Source organism: Pieris napi, chromosome 5, assembly GCF_905475465.1.
Source record: "Pieris napi chromosome 5, ilPieNapi1.2, whole genome shotgun sequence".
Lineage (NCBI taxonomy): Eukaryota > Metazoa > Arthropoda > Insecta > Lepidoptera > Pieridae > Pieris > Pieris napi.
The window spans coordinates 3,464,550-3,488,877 of record NC_062238.1 but is presented as its reverse complement, the minus strand read 5'-3'; the positions used below and the strand labels follow the sequence as shown (position 1 = coordinate 3,488,877).

Genomic DNA, 24,328 nt, shown 5'->3' with positions numbered 1-24,328 from the left:
TATCAGCAGGAGGCATGGTGAAATAGGAGCACGCAATTACATTCTCGTGGGAACAATACGCAAATACATAGTAAAAATAACTAACATCACCGCATACACGAATTCCGCACCCGCCACCAGCACCCGTTCACGAGTATAACGCATGGCCAGCCATCGGCCCCCTCGCCATATTTTAGGTAGAAAGACAACCCGACGCATGGACGCCGCCACAAGCAATGACATTTAAGCGAGCATGACGATCCTTGAACTTGACGATATATATTACATGCAGCAGTTATGTAAATTACTGAGACTAGTAAATTATAGGTATTAAACAATTTTTTAACCACCAATCAACACATCGGATTCGTGAATAACGGAACTATGGATTAGGAATCTATTAGAGTTAGGAAAGCGACAACTCTTTAGTTGTCATTATCGAATAACTCGTTAGTCGTCGTCTAATAACAATCATCCTTTTACAAAATTATACTCTTTGCCTTTGGTAACTAATTAACAAATTAAATATACAGTTGTTTATCTGTTATCTTTATTCTTTTATAGAAAATTCTGTAGTCTCGTGGTACAAACAGTTTAGCAAAATTCTATATCGACTTAGTCCGCCATTTTTCCAGTTTGATTTGTATCGACTATCGACGCCGGACGACGTGGTTCTTGCTGAAAACAGAGCTACTGCAAAAAAGCTAATCATCAATTACGAAGAGACTCCAGTCATCCAGTGCTATATTGACGCTTTTGTGTTGTGATATCAACATTCTTAATTTAATTATTGTATTTTAATAAAATTGTTAACACATACCTACACTCCTTGTTTTATTTCTCTACATGAAATTATTCCTTAAAATTCTGTACTCGCATACCATTTTAAATTCTCGCGCTATACTATAGTACCGATGGCATTAACTGGAGCGCCGGTGTAAGCATTTTTTTACTATGAAGTTGTTGTTCTAGTTGTTCTAGTTGAAGTAATAGTGTTTTGTGACGTAAGGTCTAAGCACAGTCTAGGAAGGCTCAGCGAAAGTATAGTGCTTTTCATGAAAGAAGTCCCGCGATGATTTTTGGAACTAAATTTGACAGGTCGGCAAAAAAAAAAAATATGTTTATTATGGAACATAAGATACATGTATCACTTATTCCACGTCATTAAATTTCAATTTGTAGGCATCCCTACTCATCGGCAAAGAAGACAGAGGGTGTAGGCCGAGAGAAAAAGCCGGCGTAAAAAACTCTCGGTACTCTTTTAAAATATCAAATCATCAAATAACACTTATTTTAAAACAAATATCGCAAATTAATAAGAGGTAGCCTGTCTAGCACTAGTCCCAGGCCCTTTTATCAACTAGATAATCGTTGACTTTATAGTAAGCCTTTTTACACAGCTTTTCTTTAATACATTTCTTAAATTTATTGAAAGGCAGAGATAAAAGAGCCTCTGGGATTTTATTAAAGAAGAGTATCCCTTTCCCCAAAAAAGAATTACTAACTTTGGATAGTCTAGTACGGGGAAATTGCAGCCTGCGTTTGTTCCGTGTATTAACATTGTGCGTATGTTCTATTCTAGTCAACTTATCACTATTTTTGTATACATACATAATATTTTCATAAATATATTGCGAGGGAAAGGTAAGTATATTAATTTCCTTGAATTTATCTCTAAGAGATTCCCTACATTTTAAATTATAGATTGCACGAATAGCCCTCTTCTGCAGGATGAAAATAGTTTCGACATCAGCAGCATGACCCCATAATAATAAGCCATAAGTCATTAAGCTATGAAAGTAACTAAAATAAACAAGTCTAGCTGTATCGACATCAGTTAGTGAGCGAATTTTTTTAACCGCGTAGGCTGCAGAACTAAGTCTCTTCGCCAATCCGTTAATATGAGGGGACCACTGAAGTTTTGAATCCATGGTGATTCCGAGAAATACAGTTGTATCATCCAGATTCAATTCCTCATCGTTTATAATTGGTCTAGTATCCATAACCCTTGCATTTTTTGCAGAAAATTTAAGGCATTTTGTCTTTTTTGCATTAAGTAGAAGGTTATTCATACTAAACCAATGGACAATCGAAGATAGAGCATTGTTTACATCGTCAAAATTTGTTATTTGTCGTTTGATTTTAAAAATCAAGGACGTGTCATCAGCAAACAAAACTATCTGATGTTTTCTTTCTACCATAAAAGGTAGATCATTTATATAAACAAGAAAGAGGAAAGGGCCAAGAATTGAGCCCTGTGGTACCCCCATATCTACTTCCGACCCAGAGGACCTCTTACCATTCACTTCAACCTTCTGAGTTCTTCCGTGTAAATAGGAAGTCAGAAGATTCAGTGCGGTATTCTTGATGCCATAGTGACGGAGTTTCCCGATTAAGGTCTCGTGTTGGACACAATCAAATGCTTTGGATAGGTCGCAGAAAACACCTAAAGCGTCATGCGACTCCTCCCAAGCCTTAACTATATATCTATATAACTCAACACCGGCATCGGCTGTCGAACGACCCTTGGTAAAACCGAACTGATTATTATGTAATAATTTGTTTACGTTAAAATGACTTACCAGTTGATGTAATATAATTTTTTCAAATATTTTACTACAAGTAGGTAGTACGGAAATTGGTCTAAAGTTACTGGGGTCGGACATACTACCTGCTTTAAATAAAGGAATAACTTTACTATGTTTCATTAGATCGGGAAACTCGCCACTTTTAATACAATTGTTGAAAATTATAGCTAGATGGGGAGCAATTACATCAATAATGCTACTAATTATTTTTACAGAAATACCCCAAAGATCGGTAGTGTTCTTAATGTCTATTGTTCTAAATATCCTAACTATATCGTCGGCACCAATGGGTCGGAATGTAAAACTGACCTTGCACTCGTTTACATTATCTTTGAGCAGCGATTCAGCGAGGCAATGTTCTTGAATGTTGTCATACGTCGATGTTATCAAGTTCGTTTGTTGTGGTAGATTTTTGGGAATTTTTAACTAGCTTAGTGCATTTTAAAGATTGATTACAATGCCAAAAGTTTTAAAAAGTTCGGCTCGAGAAATGATATTAAAGGTGAAAGAGTTCTGTGAAGCGGAACATAAGAATCAAGGTGTTTTAATACCACTAAACAATGTTCGGAAGAGAGTTGCTGCCATACTTTTTAGAGTTGCCATTTAATAATTTTTTGCTGTATTGATGGGACTTTTATGATATAAATTCGTTTTTGCGACAAAATTGAATAAATACATAACGTGATGAAACTAGGTAACTGAAATTAAAACATATATTACATATTACATAAGCATTATAAACTTAAAGTTACTATTATTTTTAATTGTTCATAATTTAATTGCAGGTGTGTCATAGAAAACTGTAACAAAAATTACAAACGCAGGTATAATAGCGGCGTGTACTTCGAAAAAAATTGCAACCCAACAATTATGCAATAAAACTGAATAAAAAATTGTATTGCTTTTCTTTACCCTATTTTCTCATCTTTTCCCTGTAAGTAGTTGGAACACCGCTAATATAAGTAAATAAAAATATACTTTTTACATAACAGAAATATTGTTTCATCGAAGTATGCAGAAAATAATATTATATTTTGATAAATTACATCTGCTAAATGTAAATAAAATTGGTAATTTTTTTACTCATAAATGGCAACATTACGTTATGCGATTGCAGCGCCGCGTCTGGGGGACTTCTTTCATGAAAAGGACTACATATATATATATATATATAGGTCAACAATTCCTAAATGTCAAATGTGTCAGTTGTCAGTAGTCCAAAGCAGAGCAGATTATTGATTACTTAAATCAGCCTCGTATTTATAAATATTTTAGTTGCATGTATAACTTAAATTAAGAAGTTTTTACATAGTGAATGTTAAATGCAAACGCAAACTACACATTTTTTACCTGTGCCGGTTTAATTTATCATAGACAAGGATAGGAAATACAAGTAAAAGTTGTTTATGGCACTCGTATTCCTATTGGTTGAAATTCTCATCTTGTTTTGCTTTACCAATATGGCGCGGCTAGTGCTATGAGATGACAACATCGTATTTTGTGTCTTGTTTGTAACTATATTTAATAACTTCTACTACCTCAAATGTTTGGACGATTAATTAATTATTTAATTAAAAGGAGCTTTGTCTTAAAGGTGATAAATTATCGTTTGGGATAAATTGTACATTCGATTGCGTCCCCGAGGAAAGTGGTCCGTACTTATACTATAATTTGTGAAAATGGCGGGTGTGTGTTATCTTTAGGGTTTTGTTTTTCTTTCTCTTAGACTAGTTTTATGTGATTGTAGTGAAAAACTGCCCAAGACATAAAAGATACAAAAATAAGGAATACGAGTGTGGTTGGTAGCGTCATGGACTACTTATTATTTTGACATTTAGAGAGTGGTTTGTCAAGACGGCGCAGGTGTCATCGTTTTTGATGAAATTATCAGAATGTCTCGTTGGGGCAGAGGCCGAAGCGGCAGCGTGGCCGTGCCGCTTGATAGTGCCCTCTTCAGAGAAAATAGTAATTGTCCAAGTGCAGCCCGGTCCGCGGGAACAGTCGGGAAATGGGGAATCACCAGTTTTACATCGATTAGAAGCGCTCCTTACGGTAAGAGATATTGTTTATTAAGTTTCTAAGCTATATTATAGTTATTTAGTTAGTTATAGTATGATCCCTGAATGTTTTAAAATAGTCTTTAATGTTTTATATCTTTTTCAGCCTTTCAAAGCAACAGTAACAAGAAACCTGTTCAGGACCAAAATAGTCCACTGACAGTGCCAGCAGTTGAAACTGAGGCACCTCCACCAAAACCCAAGAAGTTTTTTAAATCTAGGAATACTGAACCATATCCTCCAGTGCCACAAATCACTTACGCTCCGCCTGTGCTTCCAGCACCATTATCGCCTGAGCATACCACAAAAGAAAAGAAAACTAAGAAAACTAGATATAACAGAGACTCTTCATCTCCGGAATTGCCTAGAAGGAACTCTGAAAAGTCTAGAGGTAAAAAGAATTATGTTGCGACTAAAGCAGCCAGAAAAGAAGATTCCTCAGAACCATCACAACCACCAAATAAGCGTTACCTGGTTCGTAATCGGGATAAGGTGATCAATTATGCAGAAGATGGAAGTAATAGCCCAATACCAGAATTTACTAGATATGAGCCGTTGCAGCCAAAAGTGTCTACTCCTAAAGCCAGTCCCTTAACAGCAAGCCCTTTGCAAAATACTATTGCAAGTCCTTCATCTGCTAAACTGGAAGTAGTTAGTCCATCAACAAGTAAAGATAGCAATGAGGAACGTAAACCACCTCCAATAGTTCTACGCATTTCAAAGGGAACCTCTCGAATTGTTAGTACAGATTCTAATGAAGGTTTCACCTCACCGGGATCAGATAGACACTCTTCACTGGATAATCATTCAGATTTAGGCTTAGATCATAAAAAAAGCCCTTCTATGGAAGCAATTTGTTCGCCAAAACATGAAGGATTAAAAATAACTATAAAATGTTCAAGTTATAGTCAAGAAGCTAAAAAAGAAAAGAAGAAAGATAAAAAAGATGGACACAAATCTCATAAAAAACATCACAAAGCATCATCTGATGATGAACCACTTAAAAAACCTAGTTCTCCACAGCCTGGCTCAGAAAACTATGAACTGTATAATATGCTAGCATCACCAGTACATACACCTTTACCAGACAAAAATCCCAACAAGATTAAACAGATAGATATTATAGAAACACAATTGGCTAAACTAGACTCAACACCAGATGATGTTAATGATGTTAATGAAGAACTGCCAGACCCAAAGCCACCTGAAGCAGCATCGGGGAGGTCTAGAAGAAATAGACCTAATATAAATTACAATGAAACAGATGATGATGCTTATAACATAGCAGCTGGTCTGTCTAAACAAACCACAAAGACTGTTAGTGACATTAAAAAAGAAACAAGGAAAACACGAAGAAAGCATGAGACACTGGCAGATAATCCTATAGGAAATGAAATACCCGACATTCAAACAGAAGCTGATGTACACAAGGGGACAGAACCACCAATTGAACATGATGATTTAATTAATATATTGTCTGGCAATGAAAAGAGTGAAACTATACTGAAGCTGAAATTAAATAAAAAACAAAAAAGCAAGCAAAAGCAATCTAGTCCGGAATCAAAAGTAATATCTGATGATGTAAATAGCCAATTAAGTGTAGCAATTAATGAGCAACTAATGGAGCAAGAAAAGTTAATAGATATACAACAGGAAGTAAATGAAGCTCAAATCCATACACAAACACAATCATCTGACTCTGCATATAACAGTTGTCAAAATGAGCTCTCAGAAGAAGAATCACAAAAACAATGCCAAGATGTGTTCAAATCTCCACACTCTGAAGAACATAATGATGACAAACCGAGTGTTAAATTAGTTATTACAAAGAAAAAGGGCTCCATATTTAAAAGCAAATCTCTGGGAAATGATGATCCATCACCACTGCCAGCCAGAAAAAGGAGGCATTTGTATAAACATGAATGGGCCAATGATGTAAGTTATTTTTTAAATATTTGTTTGTTTTGTTTCAGTTAATGTATACAATATTTATATCAAACACATATAGGAAATTTCTGGTTCAATCTAAGATTTTTTTTCTAGATGATTTCTCTAAATTAGCTGAAACATTAAGTTATGACAAGTGTTATATCACATTGTTACATAAAAGTAACTGTTAACACATTTAAATTAAGCAATAAATTGTTGCTCTCTTGCATAACATATCACAATGCTTTAATGAATATGAAATATTATTGTTTTATAATATCTTTTTAACACAATAGTCTTATCTATATTTGTAATTGTTTACAGTATTGCTCCAATATTTAAATTTTTAATTAGTAATGAACTTTACTATTAGTTCCAGTATTATTATCTTGGTTTATATGAAAAAATTACAGAAAGGAAATGAAACCCCAAGGCCAGATAGGCCAGAGACAACAGAAGCACAGAATCCAGCTGCCCAAGTATCGGAGGAGCTTACTCGAGTAACAAGATATAGAGCGGCCGATCCGATTCTTGATGATCCCATGTCCAGTGAAACTGTGAAACCTTACTCTAGTGTGAAATGTGCAAAGGAGGCTAAACAGGTATTTTGTTATTGAATTTTAAATAGGAAACATTACCTTATCTTACATTATCTTGTCTTTTTACAATTTATACCATAACTATATTTAAATAAACCTCAATTTATAGTCTTTATAATATTATTTACATAACTCTATACTTTTTGTGTGTTTCTCACTGACCCTAGTTTCTGTAAAGTTCCCTTAATAATGCTAAGAAGTTTGATATAAAATCTTAAGCATATTAATAAATGCTTATATTATTTGATAAGAGTAAAATATTGTAAAAAAGTTCTTGGGTTGAAGAACTATATTACCAAACTAAAAAATCCTTGTTGATTATTTATTAATTAGATGTAAAATAATTTTATTTCTTCAGTTGGCTTTTAACTATAATTTCTGGAAATATATTGTATTTAAAATATTAAAATTAATATTTCAGTACTACACTGTTGTAAGAAATGTAAAGAAAGCCCATCAAATTCAAGAGATTGGCGAATTTCAAGAGTTCAATGATGATGTGGAATTTCTTCTTGATGCCTTACAGGTACACATATAATGTTTTATTATTTTCTTTTAACAGTAATGGGTTAGTTAATAGAGTATTTACATGACATGACTAATTATACAGGTATTGAATTCATGAACAGGCTATAAACTTCTAAACTTCTTCCTTAATTCTTCTTAGTGCCTTCAAAAAATCAATATTTTCAGTGAGTTATATAAAGTAGTTGTCACCAATTTTTTTTTTTTTTTTTAATATCTTGAACTGTATATTTCATCATAGTTTCTCTACCAAAACAATTCTCTACAATTTTGAGTCTTAACTTGCTGGATTTACTACAATATTTTATTATACTGTAAAAGCAAGTACAACAATTCCCGAAAGAAAAACCCACGTCAGAGTTGAGTGTCGTATATCTAGATGATAGATCTAATCTTAGCTTATATATGTTAACGTAAAATTGTAAACACCGTTAGATTGTAATCTATCATCTCGCGAGATTATAAACTGTCGAAATCGATGTCGAATCGATGTCGAATTATAAACAGTTTACAATCTCGCGAGATAGATTACAATCTAACGGTGTTTACAATTTTACGGTGACATATACAACTTGTAATGAAAATCATTATGCAGTATACTAAAGGCCGGCAACGCACCCACTAAAAATGGGTGTCTATGGGCTGCGAAGACTGCACTTTTTCGTCGTCGCGCAAGCTCGTTTGCCCCGTTTGTTTTTCGTTTTATTATATAAAAAAAAGAAAAAAAACTTACTAATATAAAAATGTTTTTCCAGGACAACAACCCAATGTCAACCCGTTGTCTGTCAGTGATCACGTTAGCCAGTAAATGCACTGCGCCGGCGTTCCGTATGCATTTGCGGGCGCACGGCACTGTGCAAAAATTCTTCAGTGCTTTACATGACGCCACCAATGATCCTGTAAGTAAAAAAAAAATTGTTCATATTTGTTAAGAGTAAAAAAGTTCTTGGCTTGAAGATCTATTTTACTAAACCAAATTTACTAAGAAATCCTTGATATCAAATGTAACATTATTTTCACACACACATTTGTCTGTGTTTTTTAAACTATAATTGCTGAAAATATATCCATTTTAATTTGTAAATATTTCAGTTATTATGATATATATGTATATATAGTTACAATACCATCAACTTTCAAATTTATGGGTAGCATTCTGTAAAATCTATTATTATAGTATAAGATCCCGCTATACAACGACCTTCACCGAGATGCTTATTTAATGAAACTTATTTTATATTTAATTTAATATGTCAATAAATATAATCCATATGGGTTGCCTAGCAAATTTCAGTCCAGAGTATGTTTAATTAATATTTAAAAAAAAAAATTTTTTTTATAATTTGCATGTAGTAAATTTTTTGAACTTTTTTCAATCAATAGTTTTAATCAGGGTAGTATTATATATGTATCACTAAAACCTTCTTTTATACTAAAGATGTATATATACATACTTTAGTGTCACATAAAAAATAAACACATCAATAATTAATTGATTTAAAACAACCTAACTTTTGCATATTCTATGGGCTTCATACTTTCGATTGGTATATAATTTATCTAATAATCATACCGGCGAAATGTTTAAAAAAATATATTTTTTTTAAATTAATTAAAAATACTCTGGACTGAAATTTGCTAGGCAACCCATATGGATTATATTTATTGACATATTAAATTATATATAAAATAAGTTTCATTAAATAAGCATCTCGGTGAAGGTTGTTGTATAGCGGAATCTTAGACCATTATTGTTTCCACCCAGGATCTAACTACCCCTTGATTTGTAGTTGAACATGTTAACCATATCAAAAGTTATTTGAAGTTTAAGATAATAAAAAATAAGTTAACTTTACTTATTTCGTGAATTATTGTTTTTTAATATTGAGTATTAATTTTTTTTTTACATTTATTCTCAATAATTTTCAGAGTTTGGCATTATGTACAGCCACGGTGATGTTTGTACTCTCGCAAGATCGTCTCAATATGGATTTGGATCGGGAGTCTCTGGAACTCATGTTGAATCTATTGGAGTCTGATGCTTCTCACAAGTAAGAAATATATAAAATAACCACATTTAATTATTACTTTTCATACTAATAAAAATATTTTTATGTATCAGAAATACCAGAAAGGATCAGGCTTTGTAATAAAAAAGTATCTGTCGGATTCGATAATTAATTCTTAAAATGTTCTGCTATTTTATTTAGGATGAAACATTTAAGCTTTTGTGTCAAACTAGGTTTAATACAATTAACGCGTCCAATTTTCGTAACATCACACAATAATCAGCTTCAGACAAGTTCGACTTGTTGATATTTTACCACAGATAAGAAGTAGCCGTCATACAGTATACTAAATGCAGAGGATATAACTATTTTCTTATCTAATTATTCTCGCCAAAACGTTAATAGAAAGTGTAAAATATATTATTCACCTTTTTTCCTATTTTGCCATATGACAAGCTGGCAGGCGGCAAGCCTTATCATTTTTTCTTGGTCTTAATCACTCAGGTTGCTATAAAAAAATCTAACAAGAAACTTATTAAAAGTTTTAATAATCTTTACAATCAGTGAGATTGTTGACAACAGTTTTTTAGTTTGTGAAGTGCTCTTAGTGACACTACAGATATAAGGAAATTCTGGTTTTACCTCAGTTGAATTGAATTAATCTCGTCTTTCTTTGTTTTACATTGTCATTAAGTTCACGAAACATCTGACGCATCTGTATATCCGTCATATTTGTATCAAAATACCTTTAGTTTTTGCATAGAGTGAAAAAAACACTAAAAGAAAAATTAAACATGGTATAATTATTAATGTTTTTCTCCTCAGAAATGCCTTAGACGATTGCGGGTTGACTTCGTCGCAGCTCGCTAAGACCCAAGAAAGGGTGAGAGAATTGTGCGCCGAAATCAAAAATCAAGGAAAGGCGAAACATTTAGATCTGGATAATATAACGGTGAGTTATTAGCTCTACTACCTACCTGGTTTAGACTGTATTTATTGATTAACAAACCCTTAAATACATAAACAGTAATCTGTCTGGGCCTAAACAAAAGCCCCCCTTTTGTTGTTATTGAAGGGTGGTACATTATAAGTATATTGAACACCAATTACCCTAATTCGTAATAAAAAAAATGATTTATGCATGTGATTTTTTTAAATACTGTGATCTATCCTGAAGAGTCTAAACACTAAACAGACTAATGATTATAACGTAAAAGGCAAAAGTAATTTATACAATTTAGAATCCACTCAGTAGTGTATTATAACTAGAACTTCGTTTTATAAGTATTTGCTTGATCCTAAGATATATTTCTTTTTGTATTATAATGTAGATTTTGCATTGTAGCACTTCTTCTTATTTCTTTTTTTTACTTGAATTATGGTTACCTAGAAGAGATTACCTATAATCGTATTTTTAATTAGACGAAGTCAACTGACGTTTACGGTGTTGTCAGTTTTTAATGAAATAAAAATAGTGTTGTGACAAAGTAAAAACCCCTGAATTAATGATCGGTTATGGCACTAGTCGCCGCGCCGCGCTTTGTAATAAGACGTCAAAAAACTGATTGTAGTTACATAGTACTAGTACCTAACTTATATCAGAGCACTTTTATACAATTTTGAAATAGAAATAATGTTATTTTATTGTTTGAAATTATTAACTATTCACACTCATTGTTCATTCATCTGATTGAACAAGAACTGAACGTATCACTTTTACTTTAAATATAGCAACATTATTTTACAAAGTGACATTAGCTACTGTCAGTTGGCTTCGTCTAATTAAAAATACGACTATAGTAGCGATAGGGCTACCTGTTGCACCATGTGGATTTTTGTTTGTTAATATTATCATTTAATTCTTATACAATGTGTAAATGAAAAAATACATTTGATACTTTAAAAAGAATTGGTTCAACAACAAGGAAAGGAATATCCAGTTATTTTAACATCACAAATAATTTTTGTCTAAGGTGGGTCATCTAGCAATGGAAACACTACTGTCACTAACATCAAAGCGAGCTGGAGAGTGGTTCAAAGAAGAACTCCGTAACCTTGGAGGTGTGGACCACATTGTCCGAACAATACAGGATTGCGTTGAACGCTTGCAAGTGCCTGCAGCCTCCTGGACTGGTTCACATTTGGATATATTGGGCAAAGCTGATCGGTGTATGCGGGTGCTTGAGAATGTGAGTACTACAAACTTGGTTCTTTATATATTAGTAAAGTATAAAATTAATACTTCATCACACCTTTAATTGTGTAACATTATTATATATTCAAAAATTACTTAGCCATAGGTTAGGACCTGATTTTATTTTTATCTAATTCATTGGGAATTTAAATACATTACTTAGTACATTACTAGTTAATAAGAATTAATTTAATTATACAACTGTTTTAAACTAACAGTGTATTGATAAACCTATGTAAGTCAGTAAAAGTGTATTTATATATTTTTTTTAAATATATTTGTGTAACTGAATAGGGTAGCATATTAAAATAATTATTCAATTTTAATCTATAATGTGTAAATAAATAATATTTTTCAGGTGACGCAAATGAATGAAGCGAACCAGCAGCATCTTACATCGGGCAATTTAGGTGCGGCAAGCACTTTGGCAACCCTGTTAAGGCGATGCGTGAGCGAAGCTCGGGAACACGTGCGTCTGCGCACGGCATTGCTAGATGCAGCATTACCAGCTGTTAAAGTGTTGGTCAATTTGTCGCATTCCTTTGGTGGAAATTGTAAGTACATACATTATTAGTAGAATCTAGAAATAATTAATATTAAATATATGAATTTGAACGATTATAAAATAATTATACTAAAATACATAAATATATATGCTATATACTAAAAAAAAACCATTTTTTTAAGATTTTAAAAATTATAACGTTTTTTTCCTTCAATTTTGAGATAATATTCCTGTTGTGGTCATACATTATATTAATATAGTCCCGTAATTAGAACCTATTGTTATTCTATGTGTATACGACCTATTTCTTCATTGATTTAGCTAACCTTAAAAAAATGTTTCTTTAGTTAAAATTGAGCAACACAAAAATAACAAAAGTTCAATCACTTTAAACTCTGGGGGGGGTTTGGATCTATGCTTCTTCGGTTCCCAGCACGACATGCTTGCATTGCATGGTAGCATAGGTGCAGACCCACCGTACCACATCCTTCTGATGGGTAGGGAGGCGTGGCTTTTGGGGGTAGCGCAAGTCGCTGTGATCCCCCCAAAGCAAGTTTGGTGGACTTACCTTCTCGAGGTTGCCGACCCTGTTCTTGGTCTACTACCCTATGTATTAGACGTAACTAAAACCATCAAGATTCTGTAAATTTTTCTCTATATAAACCTCAGAGTTCAAGTCATAAGATAATTAATTAACAAATAGAAAATAGGGGTTGATTGTAGAGGGGTGACAATTAAGGGTTGTATGTATTTTTGTATTATTTGTAGTAAAAAAAATTGTCTAAAAAATAAATTGGGGGTGGACACCCCTTTATCACTTAGGGGTTTGAAAGATAGATAGTAGCCGATTCTCAGACTTACTGAATAGTCATAAGAATCGGTCAAGCCGTTTCGGAGGAGTATGGGAACGAACATTGTGACACGAGAATTTTATATATTAGATTTATGCTATAGTATATCTAGTATATCTACGTCATAACAAATTTCAGCATCATCATTGGGTGCCTCAGTAATTGGTGAACAACCGTCGGTGATGGAGATGTGCCTCACCATGTTAAATAATCAGGACAATTTTATACCAGACACCAGTAACTTTGATTTTTCCGTCTGTGTAAGTATATTTTTTTACAGCACTATAGCATAACTATATCTAAGTGGATCGGTTTAGATAAAATAAAGCTTAAACTAGTATTTTCATATAATAATTTTTTATATTCATTCATTAATTATTTTCATTAATTGTAAAATAAAATATTATTGATGTTTCATATAATTTGTATTCCTTACATTGAAAAGCTATAACATAACTAAATATAAACTTGGTAAGTGCACCGGACTTTTTGACTAGCAAATGACACTTGGTAAGTGAGGCAACGTCGCATTATTTAAAAAACAAATGACACTCGGTAAGTGAGGCAACGTCGCATTATTATAAAACAAATGACACTCGGTAAGTGAGGCAACGTCGCATTATTTAAAAAACAAATGACACTCGGTAAGTGAGGCAACGTCGCATTATTTAAAAAACAAATGACACTCGGGAAGTGAGGCAACGTCGCATTATTTAAAAAACAAATGACACTCGGTGAGTGAGGCAACGTCGCATTATTTAAAAAACAAATGACACTCGGTGAGTGAGGCAACGTCGCATTATTTAAAAAACAAATGACACTCGGTAAGCGAGGCAACGTCGCATTATTTAAAAACAAATGACACTCGGTGAGTGAGGCAACGTCGCATTATTTAAAAAACAAATGACACTCGGTGAGTGAGGCAACGTCGCATTATTTAAAAAACAAATGACACTCGGTAAGCGAGGCAACGTCGCATTATTTAAAAAACAAATGACACTCGGTGAGTGAGGCAACGTCGCATTATTTAAAAAACAAATGACACTCGGTAAGTGAGGCAACGTCGCATTATTTAAAAAACAAATGACACTCGGTGAGTGAGGCAACGTCGCATTATTTAAAAAACAAATGACACTCGGTAAGTGAGGCAACGTCGCATTATTCGACAAACAAATGACACACTCATTTGACAGATGAATTAAATAAATATTTGAATAAAGCCGACATTTTCTATTTTATAGCATTGAATAAATTATATGTAGTGTTATCTGGAAGAAAAAGACAGATATTTCATATTGGTGAATGTAATCATTACAAAATATTTCTCACATTATTTCTCACTTTATTCATAAACGTACTTGCTACGCAAAGTCAATTGAAATGTTAGTTATTTATTGATATTTGCTTTTATTCCAGGTTTTAATGTTACTAATAAATCTAGTACAAAACAACGAAATTAACACACAACGGCTGCTAAGTTTAAGGATACGAGTGAATCGGGAAAATGACGTCATATCACGGAGTGTTTCAGCTTTAGACCTTATTCTGGATTTGTTCCACAAGAGGGTCGATCTCGCCAGGTACGTTTTTTAAACTATACTTTTTATTATGTTAACTTGGTTTGCACCATTCTAAAAATACTTATATCTCTTTTCATCACAGCGTAAACACAATTTAACAGAAAGAGACAAAAAAGCACTTTGGTTAAGAATGCAATTACACTGCTAATTAGTAAGATTAATCGTGTGGCGCTATAACCCTATATGGGTCTTGGCCTCAAGTTGCATCCGCTTTCTTGATTTTTTTGATCAAGGTGATCAGCTTTCTGTATGACACATGTCATTGATTTTTTGGGTTTCAAACAAGCCGGTTTCCTCACGATGTTTGCCTTCACCGTAGCAGCAAGTACTAATTGCGCTTATAGAAACAAAATTTCATTGGTGCTGTTATTCAAAATTCAAAATTCAAAAATCATTTATTCACGTAGGTAACACAATGTACACTTGTGATTCGTCATTAAAGAAATAAATATTAATGCTTCTAATTTTACTTTTACTGCCAGTTCTCAAATCAAGGGCGTAGAACGGAAGAGAAGAACTGGCAATAAACTCTCCGCCACTCTTTTTAATCGCCATGTTTTTTTTTTTTTTTTCGAAGCCAACTATGCTCGATAGATATTTATCTATTTAAAAAAAAATCAATGGCGCTACAACCTTTTTAGGTCTGGGCCTCAGATTCCTGTATCTGTTTCATGATCATTTGGTAATCTAATAGGCAAGTAGGTGATCAGCCTTCTGTGCCTGACGCACGCCGTTGACTTTTTGGGTCTAAGGCAAGCCGGTTTCCTCACGATGTTCTGCTTCACCGTTCGAGCGAATGTTAAATACGCACATAGTCAGAAAATCCATTGGTGCACAGCCAGGGATTGAACCTACGACCTCAGGGATGAGAGTCGCACGCTGAAGCCACTAGGTCAATTGCTCGTCATTTATAAACCTTATTTATCTAAATACTTAGATAAATAATATGCTTACTGGAGAATATTCCAGGCTCCTTTTTGGGTATGTTTCAATAGTTGCAAGAGCTGTCAAACCATTTTTCTATTTGAAGTGTCAACATATTTTGACAACACATGACGTGATTGTGTCTCGATACGAATTAGAATGTGGACCTAAGGCCTAGTTTTTAAATAAACATTGTGTTCCTTCGATTTTTGTAGGCGAGCTGAAGAGAACACAGATGCGCTGTTGGACGGCGAAAAGGATGAGAGTCATAACAAGAAACAACCGGACGACATTGACGAAACTGTCGCTAAACGTGAGTTTTTACGTATATATTTCAGTGTTTTAAACGCGTTAATGTTTGTCAACTATATGCCTGCATCGCATCATTTCCTGTTCGTGTCCGCATGGTGTATAGACGGCACCGCTTTTCATATTTTTGTATGTACGTCAATTTATTTGTTATCATGTGTTTCCTAATTATGTGATAAAAAAAAATGTTTCGTACGAACACACAATGCGTAGGGGCGATGAAAACGTTGAGAAGCTCATCGTGATTGGCAACACCGAAGGCACTCAAGTCAATGACTCGTCTTCGTTAAAATTATACACCGTTGTAAAAGAAGCGCAGCCCTGCGATTCTGTAACTCACTTTTCGAACTCACACAGCGGTTTTCAGCGATCGCGCTTAAATCAGTCGTGAAGCAGTCATTTTATGATTTGGCACTCTGATAAGAAGAGAGCTTGTAGTTTATTAATTATCAGAATGCCAAATCGTAAAATGGCTGCTTTACGACTGATTTAAGCGCGACCGCCGCTGTGAAAACCGCTGTGAGGGGTTCGAAAAGTGAGTTACAGAATCGCAAGGCAGGACCGAAATCGGTGGAGGAATTATTCCCGCCAGATCTACTATACAGCTGAATACAGATATGAGACAGCGACCCAGAGATATTTCACATGGGTGGACACTCCTTATCACTTAGGGGTATGAAAAATAGATAGTAGCCGATTCTCAGACATATGCATATAAATTTGATAAAAATCGGTCAAGCCGTTTCGGAGGAGTATGGTAACTAACATTATGACACGTGAATTTTATATATAAGACTAGCTGACCCGGCGCACTTTGTTCCACCTTACAGTCTAATAATATCGTGTTAACTTTAATTAGACTTAGGATTTCATTAAGGTTAACATTAATACAAATTCTTTTTGCAAATATAGAAATGTTTTATTGCGTGCCATTGCGAAAGAAGAATGGCCTCTTCTCTCAATATTGCGTTACTGCATGTCAAAGCACTTTCTGATATACAACATTTTTTGATGAGGTAACTTCGATCAAGATCAAACCATGCATCTCCTCATTCACCTCAAGATCGGAATTTCTTGAACTGACACGAATTCGACGTAAAAATGATGCGTAGTTATGTCAACGGATGGCACCACATGCTGTTTGCATTCGTAAAATTAATTAATTCATTTATTGTTATTCGATAACTTATCCGATATTTTAGTACTTATTCTGCTATTCGGAGTTGAGAAGAATCCACTAAAAAAGATATAACTAACGGTCCAGCCGTTCTCGAGTTATAAGTGTTGTAACAAACACGACTTTCTTTTATATATATAGATTATACAATTCTAAAATCGATCCGGTCGAATACAGGAGGAGATCATAGGCGTCATGAATCCCCTGGGACGTGGACCGAGACCCATTTTATCACTCTTAAGATTAAATTTTTGAAGTTCACAATATATTTAGAACCTACCCTGGCTGATATTACCGTTAAACAAATAAATGTTATTTAATATATTCCAGTGTTAGCACGTGCGGGTTCTCATATGGAGCACACGATGGTGGGGGCATATATGGCCTTGGCAGTGGGTCAGATGGCGGCTGCTGCGCCTGCGCACGCGGCTGCGGTACGGGCACGTTTGCCTTCGTACGCGCCCCTTTTGCCGACGCTGAGGAAGTATTTCGCGTTCCTCTCTCTTACTGCCAGTGTAAGTCAATATTTATTTTAAAACACATTCATTAAATTAATACAGATTTTTTTCCATATACTTTTATACAAGGGTCATAATTTGTTAAACTCGGCTATTGTTTAAAACTGGTACTACAAGGTCTCACATTTCTGTATCTCTTTTGTGATCTTTTTGTTGTCGCCTGACACGGCCTTTTGAGTGTATTCCTTCACGAGCGACTGTTAAATTCGCCCATAGACAAAGTCTAATCAGTGCACAGCCCGGGTAGAACCTACGACCTCAGAGAGAGTCGCACGCTGAAGCCACTAGCCCAACACAGCTGCAGTGTAGTATTTTTTTCTCTATTGGTCTAATGAGCACCGTAAAATACTGAATAAACAATTTTGAAAGAAAAAAAGAGATAAAATATTTATTTGATTAAAACACATAAAAATAAAGAAGTGCAAACACAATCACTTTCAGCAATAATGGGCCCCAGCTCAGCTTGAAGTTCCTGAAAATCAAGTGATGCTGGGACAGATTTCCATATTTTGGATTAATAACTTTGAAAATGTTATCATTTAAATATATTAAAATAAAGTAGCTATTATAGTAATATTAATACTTAAATATATAGGTAAAGAATCCGTAATTCTAACATACGTTGACCTAATTGAACAATATTTGCATAGTAGAACCACTTACAATACAAAATCAGTGTTAGAACGATATTGGTTAGATAATAATTGAACATTGCACGAATATAAAATTAAGAAATAGTGTCTTTTCATTTACAAAAGCTCGTCAAGATATAAAAATAATTGTATTCATTTATTTTTAAAAGGCACTAACGAAACACATACAGAGAACCCACCACATTCAAAAACACAATACATGCATGGGCACGAGTGTGCACAACATTTAAAAGAAAACTTACAATTATAATAGAAAAATAAATAATATAGTAAAAGTAAATGACAATAAACTACATTAAGAAATATTAAATTTAAATGCAGTGTTAACTCTTTATAACATCATTCGTTATAACAAAATACTCTCTATAACGTAAAAATGATAATGTTGTTTGGTTTAACACACAACCCATACATTAATTCTTCCCTCCCTATAACAAATAAAAATGCTCGGTCCCTTGAAATTCGTTATAAAGAAATTACACTGTAAATAATAAAAGTTATAATTAAAAACAAATATTAAACCAAATGCATTGACATTTTTATTGGTGACGGTACACCTTCCGTCTCAAGACATGGAGACTGACATAAAATGGCTCAGCGTCGAATGTCTTCAAAGCGTCGTTTACTGCAGATAGAGAGATCTGATTAGAGGAGCATTACAACCAATTTTGGTCCTCCTATTTAGTATTTACTTGGTTTATAGAATGGTTTTTTAATTTTGTGTATAAATGTATGTGTTCGTTCTTGAACAGTGTTGGTCTCTTCAAGCTGTGACTCTCAACCTTGAGAAGACCTCGATTGAGAGATTTTCATCCCGGTTGTGTACCTATGAAAACTGATATTAGACCCTAACGCCCGAACCCAATAACCTATCTCACTCTGAAATCCACCATCTAAAATAGTAATAAATATACTAATCTTAATCCAAATGTTGTAACAAGTGTGCCAATAACCAATCGACGGATTGTAATAACCATCTGTCCATACAAGCTATCGGAGGTCGTCTCGGTGTCTGGTGGTGGTGACAATTGACGAAAGCTCGATTTCAACTGTTAAAATTATTTAACAGATTTTAACTTACACCAGTTTTTTAAATAATTAAAAAAACTGTTATGTTTTAAACATACACATGTATATTTTAATGTTATTTGTACGGTTTTATTTACTTTATTTTGCATTGATTATCAAATATGAGAGAAAACTCGGTAAAATGGAACGATAAAGAGCATTTTAACCGTCGCCAAAAATGGTTTGTATTTCTAGTGTTTGGTTATTGGGATGCAGATAGGAGATCGATCGACTGTCACGGTCTGATCTAAGATTGTTTTCAATCTGAGATTGTGGATTGATTATTGGGTTCGCGCGTAAATTCATCTGTCAGTCACAGTACAAGAAATTAATTGTTAGCTGGTTAAATATCTATTTCAAGACATCGAATAATAATATCGCAAACAATTCCAGGCTGAAGCGGCCATAGTAGCGCACGTGAAATCGACGCAGCGGATAATTCAGTTCATGGAGGAAAGCGACAAGGAGGCTTCGCCCCCGGAGCCGCCGCCCCCGGCCGCGCCTTACACCAGTGCCTACCCGACTAACTACTACCAGACTTCGCCCTCGGACGTGCCCCAAGATATGTCCCTTAGTAATCTTAATTATAGTATGAACTACAGTAGTTCGAGTTCTGATCGGATGTCGTCATCTATGGAAGTCGATAGCTACCACTGAACTTTTTTCGCCTTCCGGCCTAGATGTAGTCTAGGTCATACCGCCTTGTATTACGTTTATTTTTTCTAGATAATTCCTATCGCGGGACGGTTTTAGCAATTTGAAGGGCCGAGTGACTTGGTCCTCCATTTTTGTTCGTCTTACGTGGATTTAATTATAAAATATGGTTGTTCTGACTTTGTATATGGCAACGGTATCTCTATAAATTTGATTTATTTATAAAGAGGTCCGCCAACGGGTTCAATGAACTTCGGCCAAGTTCCGGGTCAACTAATAGTCGAATATTGTTTGGCCTTATAAAGCGTGTGGAAAAAGTGTCGTAACCATGGCAACAACTATCACGGTCAAGACTATATAAAGTGTTATTCGTTGACTTACAATTGACCATCTACCCACAGTTTACGTATTTCCCCTACTTTTCCCCGTATTTTTTACGGTGAGATTCAAAAATAAGACATAGCCCTAAATATGATTTCTGTAAATTTGTAGTTTTTTAGATATTTAAGCTCAAATAAGATAAATGAATAATTAACAAGAGATTACACTTAAACTTAAAGTCTGAAATATTTTGACATACGGGAGTCGTACTTAGCGCTAATTATGATTTCAGAATGTTGACGTAAAAAATGGGCGAAATATGTAAACTGTGGGTAGACGCCTATTAATATTATTTCTAATTTGTATCTCAAGTCAGACTCTCGTATTGAGCGCTGTCAAATATGTCAATCTTCATACAGAAAAAAACGGTTTGACAGCTCTTGAAACTGGATTCAAGTTTGATTGAATACGCGCCTTAGAGTAAGTAACTCACGTGAGTAACTTAGTCGTTTTCATTGAATTCGTTTAAAATCTATTGTTAGTTTTTATTGGCACTGACGTCATATTACAAAAATCGAAACGAGTTAATGAAGCTATGAAATGTATTTTCTCTATAAATATAAACAATGGGAATGTTGTTGCACTTGTGGTTTGTTAGTAATCTGAAGTGTGACGTCACTATGGTATTTAATTTTTTTATACTTAATAATGGCTTAATTCTATCTTATTTCCTGATCAATTTACGTAATAAGTTTGATGTAGTCAAATGGATTTGCGCTCAACCAAAAAAAGTATTGCTCTCATTAATTCTGTTATGCATTTGTTTGAAGAAAATGTATTTTAACTAAATAACCATGTGACGTATGAGGCGACTTGTAAATAATTAAATGTATAGTTAAATCATGCCATTCGTAATGTTAGTTCTCATTGTTAAATGATTTACCTCACCCGTCGCCCATGTAAATAAATCGTTTCTTAATTAAATTGAGATATTTCCGGGTTTAAGCCGTTTTGGCGATATAAAGTGCAAATAGTTTAAGTGTATAATAGTTGTGAATACGCACTGTATAGTACCGAGCGTTTCAGAGCAATTGCAATTGTTCGAGGCACAATTCTTGTAAATAAATTAGCTAGTTTAATCGGTTGAGATGTTTGGTGAAGTTCGATCGAGTACAAACTGCTTTATAATGCCTGGCCTATCGTTCCACTTTGCGCGTCTAAAACTTCTAATATCTATCTAGTACTAAAAATCTAGATCGGAGAAAAGTAAGTAAGCAGATTTACTGCAATACCCCCCCCCCTGTCAGCAAAACAATCTCTCAACAATAATAGTACATAAACGTATTATTTTTTGTAGGAATCCTCAAAAATGCATTTTATTTTTAAGCATAGACAATGTGTATATTACCCATACATTGTCTATGCTAAAATGCTGTGTAAACAATCAAAGGTGTCTTTGATTATTTACAATTATCAAATTACAATTTACAATTTTCAATAGTGCTTACGTACCCCAAGGTACGTTATACGTATATTACGAATACAGACTGTTGACTTCGGCCCAAATATAAACCTTTTATAGACCTTACATAATTTTGTACTACAAAGTGGGACAAGTCGATTGTGTGGCGATCATTGTTACATTGAGTTTGAATTCATGGATCGACTTTTGATCGCGAATGTCTGCCATAAAAATTAAGGTATAGTTGTAACAAATTTGGATAGCGTTCATTAAATATCTGAATTAAAGAACGACGGTAAGAAACTGGATGCAAATTCAAGAATATCTGTTTGTGATGTTACCTTTTTACTTCCAGTTTAAAGTGATCAAATATTGGTCCATGAATATCTGGTTCAGACTAGTTAAAATGTTTAACACATAGTAACTTGGTTTGAATTTCTCTACAAAAGGTATGATCATATGAGTAATGTGTACTCAAAATCAAATGCCATTTGACAGATGGAAGAGTTCCTGTCTTTGAATCTGTCAATTTGACATTGACAATTTCTGCAGAAATTTACTAGAATGTCGAATAGCGCATTTGTTTAAAAACTATGTCATTATTTCACTTAGTAATTTGCGTATAGTATCATATTTGAATAACACTTCAAGTGTGGCGGCATTGACGGTTTTCGTCTGTCAAATGGGCATCATATGACAGATTTGACAGTTCGCACTTAGGGTCGATTCGACCAAACTTCAATTTATACACGAGTAACTATACCAAGAATAATCTATTCCATGATTTTAATCTCGAGTAAATCCATAGTCGTTTGTCCACGTAATCGATAGTATAATTGTGCTAGGAATAACAATACGCGAATAGCAAGAGAATGGTGAACGAAAATAAAACTCGGCAAATAAATGTTGTTCTACAACGGGACAGTGTAAGAGCATACATCGTGTCAACTCGATTATGCCGTATTATAGGGTGAAAAAGTAGCTTTTAACAGGTGTCAAATGACAATAAAAAGTTTTTATTTCTTGTTTGTTTGAGGCTTTCGTCTAAAAAGGAACATATGTTGAGCCCAGTTGAATTTCATTCTAATATTATAGAAAATAAAAAATCTAAAAGCAAATAAATAAATAATAAATTGTTTAAACGTTTAATTATACAATGCTAGACTATTAATTTAGTGCGTTGCGTTGACTTGAAATTAAAACACAGAATACATATTTGTGAAATGACAAAAATCAGCTGATTGGACTGACTGACGCCATTAAATTATTCTAGGAATAGCTGTTATTCCGTGCGAAACGGCGGTATAGTAGCAATTCCCGAATAAGCCCACTATTCTTAGAATTTGTAGTTGGTAACACGTAAAATTGATTTACTCTCGACGATTTATTCTAAGATTAAGATTTACTCTTTTTTGGTCGAATCGACCCTAAGTCGGGTTGATTAAAACCGTGTATTGTATGTTTTATTTTCAGAAATTCCATCTGATAATAAATCATAACTCTATATACAAATAACTAAGTGACGTAGCATCACATGAGTTTTGCCGTCATATAGTTTCGCTTTTCTAGATTCTTCTATTTCCACCTCCAATAAGTGAAGTCGAACAAAGAGGTCTCATAGTGTTTATTGAGGTTGAAATAATTGATAATTTATGTATGTTGAATATTGCATCAGATTGAATTGGTTAGTTAATAGGTTGTTATAGTTCGATAGCCTTTATTATTAGATTAGGGATAAATTGAAGAATTTAAATCTTGAATAGGCTTATTACATTTTCATCTTTGACACGCGATTCGTAATTTATTTTGCTCATAGTACAGCTTTATTTGTTTCTATAGTTTCACGATCCTTAGCTAATACAGTGGCACCCTACTTAATCGTTTAATATTTTGTATAATCTTCTGTATTTAAAGCTATTGGGTAAATTTAGGTACAATTTAAAGAAATCATATTTTGGAGATATCTTTTTTATTAATAGTTTTAGGTGTGGGTATCAAATTCTCAATGTGTAGATATGTTTAATTTATAGTTTGTGTGATTGCCTTGCGGATTCTTTGAATGATTGTTAAGATTTTTGACAGCTTTATTTTTTAGGAGTATTTTCGAACATTGCCGCTTCAGCTGTATTTGGTACCTTAAGTCGGTTTTAGTGAAGTATAGACTGGAATTATCTTTGTATAGTTGTATTCTTACATATATTTTACGTAATTTATTGAATTATAGTATCATAGGTTCCCTTTGTGCGTTGTCATTTGTGTATTGTATGGGTCAGTTTCTATATTCATTTTTTAATGAAACCTCATAGGACGTCATACGGATCGTTATTCGTATTATGAGTACAGAAACTGGCGATACGTTTCTATATTATGTTGTTAGTTTTATCACGAGAGTTTGATATCTTAAGAAATTATTGTAAATGTAATGT

At 33.8% G+C, this 24,328-nt stretch overlaps 1 protein-coding gene across 1 annotated transcript; it reads left to right on the top strand.

Annotated features, from left to right (window-relative positions):
- Positions 1 to 4,010: 4,010 nt before the first annotated feature.
- Positions 4,011 to 20,565, top strand: LOC125049480 (protein wings apart-like). The gene is made up of 14 exons (XM_047648808.1): positions 4,011 to 4,619; positions 4,731 to 6,559; positions 6,967 to 7,155; positions 7,574 to 7,678; positions 8,433 to 8,576; positions 9,607 to 9,728; positions 10,512 to 10,638; positions 11,660 to 11,875; positions 12,239 to 12,434; positions 13,375 to 13,496; positions 14,653 to 14,816; positions 15,956 to 16,053; positions 17,557 to 17,741; positions 19,859 to 20,565. Exons 1-14 carry the CDS (start codon positions 4,460 to 4,462, stop codon positions 20,120 to 20,122), a joined length of 3,921 nt encoding a protein of 1,306 aa, XP_047504764.1. The 5' UTR covers positions 4,011 to 4,459; the 3' UTR covers positions 20,123 to 20,565.
- Positions 20,566 to 24,328: the final 3,763 nt, after the last annotated feature.

Coding starts and splice junctions, on each gene's coding strand:
- LOC125049480 (XM_047648808.1), top strand. CDS start 4,460: ATGTCTCGTTGGGGCAGAGGCCGAAGCGGCAGCGTGGCCGTGCCGCTT. Junction 7,679..8,432: donor TTCTTCTTGATGCCTTACAG/GTACACATATAA, acceptor ATGTTTTTCCAG/GACAACAACCCAATGTCAAC. Junction 14,817..15,955: donor AAGAGGGTCGATCTCGCCAG/GTACGTTTTTTA, acceptor CGATTTTTGTAG/GCGAGCTGAAGAGAACACAG.